The following is a 12500-nucleotide window of genomic DNA, read 5'->3' as shown; positions in this document are numbered from 1 at the left end:
TGCGATTTTGTGTACTCTTCTTTTCTCAATTGGAAGCTAGTATAGTGACTTCGTAACTGGTGTTACATTGTCCCAGGGCTTCGTCATAGTAACTATGCGAGTAGCTTTGCTTTGTATCGACGGTAGTCTCTATTCAGCGATGTTTTTTGTAAGCCGTAAAGCAGAGAGTTACAACAATCCAAGCGGTGTGGATAAGTGTCTTACAGGTTTCGAACACTAATCCCTAACAGGCAGTCCAAAAATAATAACAAATAGCCGAGTGACATCAACTTCATTCCTTCTATAAATAATATCATTTGGAGAGCGCTATGAAACCTTCATAGAGATAAGGCAATCTTAATTTTTAATATTCAAAAGAATTAATTTCCCAATGTGGATCATTTTCATCTAAAACATTAATTTCTTCCATTCCGACATAGTACCAGATTGATGAGGTGGATCACATATTTTCCAAAATAACCCGTTAGGGGCTCACAACTAACAACAACAAAAACAACAACTATAATAACAACAGCAGCAGCAACAACAACAACAACAAACATAAATCCAAAATAACCTGTCGGGGGCTCACAACTAACAACATCATCAAAAACAACCAAAGCATGTGTTCCTTGCAACCATAAAAGGGGGATTATAACCTATTTACAAATTTCCATTTTTGGATTAGAAAATAAAGTAATATTAAATTGTTCACTGCCATACTCTGGAAAGTCACGTATTTAAAAATTTGTCCAGAAAATCGTTCTTCAAATATCGATCGACTTAAAGGACCCTCATCTTGGCAAAAACTCTCAAGCCTGGGACTTTCTTAAAGAACTCGCAAGGTCCTAAGAACAGTTGTTTTTTTTTTGTTTTTTGTTTTTGTTTGTTTTTTTTTGTGTGGTTTTTTTTTTTTGGGGGGGGGGGGGTGTTTGTTTTGTTTTTTTTGTTTGTTTGTTTTTGTTTTTGTTTTGTTTTTGTTTTGTTTTTTTTGGAGAGGGGGGGGGTTGTTTCTTTTTTCGCCAAAAAAAGGGATATTTATATTAATAAATGTTTGAAGGACAAATTTTCAATATGTGTATTTCCATAGTACGGCAGTTACATTATTAATAACCGGAAAAGCAGAGAATACTGAATCATTCATAACATAGCAAAACATTGTCATGGAATTTTTAATTTTTAAAAATTGTTTAACTTCAGGAAATACCATTCCCTTTCATATCCTAGTATCGTTACATCAAAAGGAATTAACTGAACGCTGATAATATATATGGATGTTCCATGCATTAAATGATGAATCACTCGCAGAATAGATGTCTTCATGATTTGATGTACAAAAAGGAAGATGCCCAAATTTGTTAATGTATTATCGTTATTATCATTTTTTTTTTCTTTGACTTCCATCTTAAATTCCTCTTATGTAAAAGCCAATGAACGATTATGAATTTTTGAAGTATAAAAGTGATCGATACTTCTGTATGTCAAAATTCCAGGTGACACGCCCACTCCTCTTTTCTTTTCTATCTCTCTCTCTCTCTCTCTCTCTCCCTCTCTCTCTCTCTCTCTCTCTCTCTCTCTCCTCCTCCCCCCCCCTCTCTCTCTCTCTCCCCATCTCTCTCTCGCTATCTCTCTCTCTCTTCTTTTCTTTCTTACTTTCTTCCTTACTCTCTCTCTCTCTCTCTCTCTCTCTCTCTCTCTCTCTCTCCTTCTCTTTCTCTCTCTCTCCCTTTTCCTTTTTTTCTTTCTTTACCCTCCCCCCCCCCTTCTCTCTCTCTCTCTCTCTCTCTCTCTCTCTCTCTCTCTCTCTCTCTCTCTCTCTCTCTTTATACAACTCTACACGCATCCTTTCATACTGCCGAGAGAAACAAAATCCAAACAGAAAACTTTGCAAATGAACCAATAGCAATCAAATGACATTTAAACTGACCTTATAATTATTGTGAGATCTAGAATATCCAACAAAAGAGACCAATATCAAGAAATATTTGTGAGGTGCCCTCGGGGAAATTCTGCATGTCGCTGAAAGTACTTTTGAGATATGACTTTAAAAGGGTGTTCTATGGTGGTTTGTTCATTTCCGCAACACAGAAGACAACGCTGTCGCCCACTAGGTACTCATTTTAGACTAAAGGAGGAAAGAGAAACCAGAATAAACGCCATTCTCCATAAGGTCACAAGGCTCTCTCTTATGTATGGCCATATCTTTTAAACTTTGAGTTGTTGTTTTTTTGTCTTTTTAAGGCATAAACATGTGCTTAAAGCGTTTTACAAGGGATCCCAAGCCAACAAGGAGACATAGCATGTAAACGAGACATCACACCTGTTGGGAGCTATTACCATTTTTAGACAAATATAACTCTTATACCGATCATAAGAGTCTTTTCCAAGGACTCAACATTGCGCCCCCCCCCTCCTCCCTCACATATAGCGGGACTAAAACTAAGGGCCTATCTGTTCAAAGTCAAGTGTCATAAAACAAGACCACAACACCGCCTATGTGTGAGTGTGTGTTTAATTTTTTTATTTATTTGTGATATTGACTGTGTGGTGATGGTTTATCAAGATGAAGATTCACGGTTCTCCATTCATTTGTCAGTGAGGCATTCTACGCTCTCATGAGATATGGCCATATCTTTTGAGAATTTATCTTCTTTTTTTTTTAAATAAGCCATTGCCCACTAGGTCTTTGTTCAAATTGTTTTACTAGGGGCCTCAAATCAACAAGAAAACATAACATTAGACAATACATCACATCTGTTAGGCACTTTTACCAATTTTTTTTTCGCCAAAGGCAACAAAATCACAAGCCAGGTACTTATTCTAGACCTAAAGAGCAATTTCCAGGGTCTCAACGTTGCCCACCCCCCCCCCCCACCCCAACCAACCGATACCGGGACTCAAACCAGGGACTTACCGGTCCGAATGCGAGTGTCTTATCACATACCAAAGACCACAACAGAGCCGTCCATGTTTTTTTTATTTGTTAGCCTTATTTACCCAATGATATTGACTGTGTGGTGCTGGTTTATCAAGATGAAGATTCATTGTTCCCCATTCATTTGTCAGTGAGGCATCATCCTTTGCTGATTTACTCATTATTAATGAGGAGCCAGTGATCAATAAGTTATTACGTGGAGTAAAGTCAGATAAGATAAATAAAATAAACAGAGAAATCTAAGATTGTCTAAGATTGTCATGAAAGGGTCTGGGATAAAACGAGATGTCTAGCGACAAAAAAAAGAATGTATCGCATTTTCTTCTTCTAAACAAGACTAGAATAATATGCATATTAACATAATATGAGCGTGGTCCCAATACATTATACTACTCTATTATATCAAATGAACAACACCTCCCGACCCCGGCCCCCGTCTTGAATTTCAGAATGTTTGCGCCCCCCCCCCCCCCCCCCCCTCCCTCTCCCACCCTCCCCTTCTATTAAATTTCAGCTCACAAAATGTGCCGATGAAAATTAACCATAAGGGAAAACAAAAGAAAAAAAAAGTGGGGGGGGGGGGGGGGGGGGGGAAGAAGACGAAAAAAAAGCCCCCAAAAAGCTGTCATTGTTATTTTACTAGCAGTATAATATTTGATTGCAAGAAAACCACTTTATAATTTTATACGTCATATCTCGTATCGCCTAAATTAGAAAATGCCCACAATACGCATCCTCCACCCCCCCCCCCCACCCACCCCAATTCCCGCTTCTATGGATTGGTCAAATTGCGCACCACCACCCCCCACCCCCCACCCCCCCCCCCCCCCCCTTCTATAGAAGTTTGACCAATGTGAAATAACATGTTCAACTATTAATTTTTACCTTTTTACCTAACCAATTATTTCTTTAACTATTTTTGTATTTGAAGCATTAACATTCAAATTCCTAGTAAAGCATTTTAAATTAACCAAAATGTTATAATTTTTACGATGCAGTAATGTGTACTGTACCTTACTTCCAATAGGTAGATACTGTATGAATGGGTTTTTTTTTAACCGTTACTCCTGCAATGCCTGCCAATGCTATAGACGTTACAATAGGGGGAAAAGTTTGATGGTTCCAATCTATTTGGAAGTGTAAAACCACTCTTCCGGAGGACTGGATACATACCTTGTGTAATTGATCTTTTGGTTTTAGAACGATGGCATCTTATTTTCTATTCTAAATATAAACTGGTCGTCAAGAAAGATCATCAATCCTCGCTCTTTTACTTCCCGTAATCCTAAGAATATGCCTGATACTAAAATAGTTATGCCACCGTATGATTCAATATGTAACCTATTCATTATTTGTCATCCGATGGACTTGTTACATGCATGCTACCAATGAGTTTGGAACCGGTAGATTAGAAGGTGTGACGATACGACTTATCTGCCTTATTCTCAGGAGTCCTAGAGGTTTTTAATACATTTCATTTCAAAACCTTTTTAGGCCCCTTCGCCCTTTTTCTTTTCTTTTCCTCTTATTCTGAGTTTCGTTATGGTTGTTGTTTTTTGGTCAGTGTAATATTGCCCTTTTAACATTATGTCCTGCTGCGTCTTGTGAAAGTTTGTCCACAAACACTCTCTTCCCAGCTTTCGTAATGTATAGAATTATAGTTGTATTTTGTGTCTCTCAAGAATGCCATGAATTTGGACGTTCTTAGGGACAATTGCCATGATTTTTTAAAGACTTATTAGAAGCATTCAGACCATAACGTCTGTTGATAAACCTTGTGCATATATTTGCAGGTCTGATAACCGAACGAACGCAACTATGGGTTTGATATATTTAACATTGTTGAAATGGACAACATTGTGCGTTGGTTTGTGTTACCATTATAACAATGATAAATGCAGTATTTTGGGTTATCAGCCCTGCAAATAAGTAAATGTCGCTTATAACAAAATGGTGGGAATGATCTTAGAATAAAAGAGGTCTTGTAGGTTAAACAGGAATACCCGATAGCTCAGTTGGTAGAGCACTCACTTCACACACAAATGGACCGTGGTTGATCCCAACTGAAATCGAGATTTTTTCCAAACCCCGTTGTCCACCTAGTAGTGATTGCGTAGCAGGGTCTGTTTGATCTGTCTGAAAGTACTTTGCATATCCAAAGGGTAGCAAGCGGCTGCTATTGTAAATTTCACGTTATAAAAACCAGGATAAACTCCTGCTCCACGGGCTTAATGACTCTAAAGGAATACTTATAAAATATGTTTTTAAAATGCGGGATAGGCACTTGTGATTAAAATCTATCAGTTTTCACTAATTTCATCTTATTTTGACACTTCCATTCCCCATCACTCTATGCGTTCAAACCAAGCGCCTGTATTTCATGTGATACGGACCTCACAACAACGGCTGTAGTTGAAATCGAATCTGTTGGGGGATATTTTCACATGGATAAAAATTAAATTGACCAAGTCGTGAGACTCGATTCCTCACCGGAGATACTCTGTTGTTATCGGTTACTGTGCCAACCCTCACGTTACTCAACCGTAAACTTTTATCGTGGACAAATTGAAAGAATTGAAGAAGACTTCAATGTCGATATTTTTTAAATCCATTTTACGTTGAATAACGGAAAAATAGACACGGGCGAGCTTTTCCAAGCTGTTTAAGGTGTGCGTTTTTATCCTTAATGTACATCAAGATTTAGAGGTTTAAAACCGCTAACGCTACATTTCGACCCATATTTCGATAGCGAATTAAAAAGCGCCTTTTACAGAAAGAAGTAATTTATAATATTATTTTTATATCCTATGTTGTTAAGGCGTATAATAAATGAATAAATAATAAATAAATAAATTCCCTTTATTCGTCCCCAAGAGAAAATTTGTCTTTATGGTCTATTCCAAGGGAAGACTGGAATAACCCAAGCGGCAGCCGCAGTGCAGCGCCACAAGTGAGAGAGAGCGAGGTGACTTGCTCGTCAAGGCAACACAACGTGGCAGGTAGTCGAAGTTTACGAAACAGGGGTCGTACCATTGAGCCACGCTGCCCCTAAGAAGCACTTGTTCTATTTTAAAGCCGTATTACTGATATGGAATGGTATTTTTTTAAAGAAAAAAAAAAACTATCGCATTCTTGTTGAAATATGAAAAGCCGACGTATACATGTTTGCAGGTCTGACAATCGGACGCAATTATAGGCCTGTTTTAACATTGTCGTAATGGACATTATTTTCTGTTGGTTTGAGAGTAATTCCATTACACCAAAGAGACCATAACAAATTGGTTTATCAGAGTCCCTCGTCCCCAGTCGAGGTAGACTGATTTTTTTGGGATGCTTTTTTTTTCTTGTATTTTTCTTTCTTGCTTTGTCTGGCACCTTTCATACACACTTGTTCAGATCTTTATCAAACATCCTCAACCGATTATTTTCCCTGTGACTTGATTGTTTATTTACAAGGTCGAATGTAATTGATGACATGCTTATAGGTAAAATACTCATAACATCCGGATATAATGTACAGACACAAAAACTTTGTGTAACACTGAGCTTTTATAGTCTGATTGATAGAATTTGGTGAGAATTAATCTTTAGAATGTTTCTCTAAAAACAATAAGAAAGAGTTGAGTGACGTAACTTTCGTTCCTTCTATAGTGCCCATAATGACAATAATGATATATCATTGAGATTGTTTTAAACACTCAAACCTGTGCATAGAATCTTCCATTTGCCCTGTTAAACGAAAAATTAGATGTGCTCAAAATGCTTTACACTGTATGCCTAGCCAACAGCAACACTTAACATTTAGGTCATATTACAATTTTTTTAGACAGAGACAGCGCTGTTAACGATCAGGTACTCATTTTACACCAGAGTACGACGAGAGAATGTGAGTAAAGAGCCTTTTCTAAGGACTCAACAACGCGCCTTTTAAAAAGTATAAACGAACAAAAAGCAAAATAAAAGAAATTACTATTGCTTCATTAACCACGAAATTGACGAAACAAGTTAACGATGGAAAAATTATGATTTTATGGTTTTGTAATTGAAATATATTCAAGATGATATTTACAACCAAAGATTTCATAATTGTCCAATTCAAAATTAACCACTTCCGAGCAATTTAATAATTTGCATATTAATGGTTTATATTAATAGTTTTGCTATTTTGCTATGAAAATGTCAACCCTATTGCAATTCAATTCAATTCAAAGGTTTATCTTAGGCCATTGCCAAGCTGTTTCCAGACGAATTGGTCCAGCACAAACGGTCACATTCCTTCGGTTAATAAAAATTCCGGTAACAACCTGGCTAATGTAACACTTTCAAAATATGCTGTATTATCAAACCTTTTTGTAGACAATACAGACCAAACTTTCATTTGCTTTTTGCCATTAATTATTTAACCCGTTAACTACAGAACTCTGGGAAGACACATTTTAAAGAATTTGGCCAGAAAACTCATCCTTCGAATATCGATCGATTTAAATGACCCTCATCTTGGCAAAAACTCTCAAACCTGGGACCTCGCAAGAACTTGAGAGTTTTTGCCAAGATGAAGGTAATTTAAATCTATCAATATTTAACCCTCTCCTTACCAACTATAGGAAAATCGTCATATTCGTTACGATACAACCAATATTTTTCTAATTCAGATTTGTTTTGTACATCATAAAATTTAAAGAAAATGAACAGTGTGTTGTAGAGCATGTTTTGTTAAAGAAATTATTTATCGCAAGAATTTTACTGCTATAATGTCTGAATGATAAAAAAATTATTTTGTGTTATAGTTAGGTGTGAAGTTGTCGGGAAAATCCTGAAAATGGCTGGTAAGAATAGGGTTAAAGGACCATCAGTTTCATGGCCAAATTTTTAAATACGTGTCTTTCCAAAGTCGTGCTATCTAATTACTTTTAAAATGTTTGCGGCATTCTAAAAAGGACAGCTGTAACATGTCATGGGAGCAAGTAACATGAATTCAAAAGGTCGTCTGTTTAACCATTTCAACCACGTAGAAGCATCCGGAAGACTTACATTTAGATGCCTTTGGGTCGTCTGGCCGTGTCATCAGCTTGATTCTATTTCATTTGTCTCACGCCAAACCATAATTCTAATTTCAACTCTTGTTAGGCCCAGCAATAAATGCAGAATAGGATTTAATTTCTAAACATTTGTTACAATGATGCTTTCATTGATGATATTACTGTCTTTTGTTTGTCCTTTTGAACAGCAAAGCCGGACGAAAGGCATTGAAGAAATGAGGAGTTAACCAGATTGGGGAATTTCTCTTGCATGACATAATAGATTATGGAAGGATTAACTGAATTCTAATAATGAGATGTAAAATAGAAACAAAATATTTGATATCGCTCTTCTTACTCAGTTTAATCAAATATTTGTAAAATTATCTTGCTGTATGATGTATTTATAATAACATTTTTTTTTCTTCAAAATTTTGAAATACAATTGATATTTACAAACCGACGTGTACATATATGCAGGTCTGAAATCTGAACCCACTTATGGGCCTTGTTTAACATTGTTGTAATGAACAATATTTTGCGTCTCTTTTTTTTTTGGTGAGATTTCCACTACAAAATGAGCCCATAAGGAATTTGGTTCTCAGACTTTCACGTCAATACAAACCCATACACGAGTATTATAACCCGAGTGTGTGATCTAATTAGGACACACACACACACACACATATATATATATATATATATATATATATATATATATATATATATATATATATATATATAGGAGCGGTAAATGCACTATACGAAGATTGCTTAAATAAGCATGAAACAGCTCAGTAGGAGTGAACAATTATAGGTATATATGCGTGTGTATGTAAGTGTGTGTGCCAATCAGCTAGTGTCGTAAAATTGTGTGGCACTTTTTAAAAATCTTCTTGGTATTTGTTAGCTTATATTGATCTGTAACGTTACAGTAATGGGATAGACGTGTAGAATTGTGTGACACAAAGAAGTGGTTGGTTTTTTTTCAGAAAAGTGAGTGGAACAGGCGGAGTTGCCGTACCAGTAAGGTCGCAGGTTCGAGCCCCCATCGCCGCCGCGAAATTTTTTATTCTCTATTATTAGTCTTCTGGCACTTTCCTGCTCACTTCATTTCTTGTTTATTTTTTAAATGCAAGGTTCAACTAAATATATCATCAATTTGGCCTGAAATTTACAGGCAGGTTCGATCTTACCCTTGTCTACGTAATATAAATTTTTAACATCATTTTTGTCTTAAAATTTTGATTCGCAACTTTGTAATGTTCTAATAAATACAAATCCCATAAGATAAAGCTGTAAACTCTCTCTATGATGACACAAAATGCTGCAATGTTGATAAGAGGGAAGAATATGGAGGTTATTCCTACATTAGTTTTTGCGGAAAATTTTGCCACAGAATTGTTATACTTCTTGATGCCAGACCCACAAATCAGGACGCAAAACAAGTATCAATACAGATAATGTATTTTCACTAAAAATGTTTGTTTTTATTATTATATATAATGACAATACAGAATCATTAAAAACCGTGCAATATAGGTAATTAAATATTTTTTAGAAAAGACACAAACTGCCCCTTAAATACAAAAACAGATATTTTTTCATTACAAATTCTAAATGATTGGAACCGGTACTTGGTACACAAAACGAACAAACCATAATTATAGGCCTCTGGCGTTAAAACACACAATACTCTTCAAAAGTCGTAACGTCACTTCCTTCCTAATGACGCATGGTAAGTTAGTAACACTGGCTCTAAACTATCGGAACAATAGAATCAAGATGGCCGCCGTTGCCAGGCGGCGACATCAGACTATTGAATCGTATTGAAAGTGTTTAGTTGGCCTAATTGTCGTTAATGTCGATTGTTTGAACACATTGTTTTGGACATTAGCACTATGAAAGCCAATTTGCAATTTAATGGTTAAAATATTATAAGGTGAGTAGAGCCATAAGTAAGTTTAAATATGCTATTTACTTGTAAACTTTTTACCAAGGCGACGATCAACAAAAGAAAAGTGAAAAGTGAGTTGTCGGTAGCAGTGTTCAAAGAAACAAGTGATCCCATTGGTTAAGAATAATATTTAATATTCAATTTATTTTTGTAGTCATCCCCCTGTATGTTATATGATTTTTTTTTTGGGGGGGGGGGGGGGATGTTAGGTTCAGTTTGGGGGTCCCAATAGTTCTGTTGGTAGAGTACTCGCTCCACACGCAAAAGGACCAAGTTCGCCTCGGGTGGTCAATCCTTTTTTCTGACCCCCGGTCCATCCAGCATTGATTGGGTAGCTAGTTCTGTTAGATCTGGCGGAAAGTACTATCCAAATGGTAGCAAGCAATTGTTATTGTCCGATTCACGAAATAGAAACCGGGGAGAAGTCTGGCTCCATGAGCTTCGTAACATCGAAGGACTACTTTAGGCTGAGTTAAAGAAGGCTACGGTCTGACTGTGAAAAGAAATATAAATAAATAAAATTCCTTTTTTTTTTCTTTTTCCCTCTCAGTTCCAGAGACAGCTTTACCTCAGCAAATTCCTCGGTGTCGACCGTAACTTTTTAGATAAACAGTCTGACGAGGGCCAAGATCAGTTGTTCCACACAAGAGTATCAAGGGGTTTCTCTCAGTCCAGGAGACCCTACCAAAGGAGAAGTAAGTGTCATTGACGTATGTACATATAAAACATCATAGGAGAAGAAGAAGAAGAAGAAGAAGAAGAAGAAGAAGAAGAAGAAGAAGAAGAAGAAGAAGAAGAAGAAGAAGAAGAAGAAGAAGGTGATGATGATGATGATGATGATAATGATGATGATGATGATGATGATGATGATGATGATGATGATGATGATGATGATGGTGATGATCATGTCGGAGGAGGAGGAGGGTGAGAAGAAGAAGAAGAAGAAGAAGAAGAAGAAGAAGAAGAAGAAGAAGAAGAAGAAGAAGAAGAAGAAGAAAAATGTAAAGAGAAAGGTTGATGGAAGAGAGAGATTAGGGGAGGTGGATTTTCATTGATTCTTGTTGCCTTTTTTTTCAATGTCTTTGTTGTTTTGACCCGACACAAATGCATTCCGTGACAACAATACAATTGATACAATAATAACAGTGACGTTGAATGACATTATGATAAAATAAAGCGCTTATTTGTGTTAAATAAACATAGTTTATACACATAATATTTAAAGAGAACAAAAAGGAAACTCTTATAACGTTCCATCTGCATCTTTAGATGTTTTATATATTTTGATAATAAAAGAGAATCAAGATAATAATATTATTCTTACCGCATCGCTCTATATAATTTGGCTAGCGTTCGCCCACATTAATTTTTGTTCCTATGATTGTTATTCTACAGAAGTCGATTTAACAAACCATAGTAATTATTCTAACCCAGTTCACCCCTTTTCCCTATCCTATCACCCCCCCCCCCCCTCCCCATGGGGCTCTTCTACTTCCAAAGATGTTATGATCGCACGATTTCTTGAAAATGTTTCACTTCTTTTACCACAATTCAAACAAGAGATAATCATCGTCAAACAATCGGTCTGTAATGCCTTGAGGATTCAGAAGGCTTAAAATGATAAAATGTATTTGATTATTTTTTTCTTGTACAGTTACAGTACAGGTCGATAAATGACGTTGGCTCATCTATGGCTAAAGGCCCCGTTAGGATGAGATAACATTGTTCTCGTACAATATAGTGTACACATTTGCCTACGGTACTGCCCTCAAAAGTGAAGTGGATGAAAGATACAAACCAATCAGATTTTACTCTGAGATGGACTTTACATTGCGAAAGAGAGAGAGAGAGAGAGAGAGAAAGAGAAGAGAAGAGAAGAGAAATAGCACGATAGTTATTAACCTCTTTACAGGCGAATCCTGACTGATCAATACAGGAGGATGAGAGAAAATTTCAATAAAATCGAGTATATTATGCAATAGGGGCCACAAAAATACCGTCTTATGGAGGAAAATTTGATTTTTCATCGTTGGAAGGGAGCGGGAGAGAGAGAGAGAGAGAGAGAGAGAGAGAGAGAGAGAGAGAGAGAGAGAGAGAGAGAGAGAGAGAAAGAGAGAGAGAGAGAAAGAGAAGAGAAGAGAAGAGAAATAGCACGATAGTTATTAACCTCTTTACAGGCGAATCCTGACTGATCAATACTGGAGGATGAGAGAAAATTTCGATAAAATCGAGTATATTATGCAATAGGGGGCCACAAAAATACCGTCTTATGGAGGAAAATTTGATTTTTTATCGTTGGAAGGGAGCCGGAGAGAGAGAGAGAGAGAGAGAGAGAGAGAGAGAGAGATGGAGAGAAAGAGGGAGAGAAAGGGGAGGGGTCCGAGATAAAAATTTAATCCTTACTGATCAATACCGGAGGATGAGAGAAAATTTCGATAAAATCGAGTATATTATGCAAAAGGGGGCACAAAATGTCGACATAAGAAGAATATCTGATTTTTCCTCATCGACATATTGGTGATTAATTGTAATTGTAATGTTTGTTGCCTTTGAAAGTCGTATACGCGGACAGAAGAGGCTACATGGATCGTTCTAGCCTGTATGAATAGGC

At 36.6% G+C, this 12500-nt stretch overlaps 1 protein-coding gene across 1 annotated transcript in view; it reads left to right on the top strand.

The window, feature by feature from the left end:
- LOC144970978 (uncharacterized) overlaps positions 1 to 12500 on the top strand; it is a 47688-nt gene that overhangs the window by 25950 nt on the left and 9238 nt on the right. Inside the window, exon 2 of the mRNA XM_078911214.1 lies at positions 10440 to 10584. Coding sequence (XP_078767340.1) covers positions 10440 to 10584 — 145 coding nt within the window. The remainder of the gene's footprint in view (positions 1 to 10439; positions 10585 to 12500) is intronic.

Source organism: Berghia stephanieae, chromosome 4, assembly GCF_034508935.2.
Source record: "Berghia stephanieae isolate SIO BIC M18660-M18661 chromosome 4, UCSD_Bste_1.3, whole genome shotgun sequence".
In the NCBI taxonomy this organism is placed as follows: Eukaryota; Metazoa; Mollusca; class Gastropoda; order Nudibranchia; family Aeolidiidae; genus Berghia; species Berghia stephanieae.
This window is presented reverse-complemented; position numbering and strand designations above follow the sequence as displayed.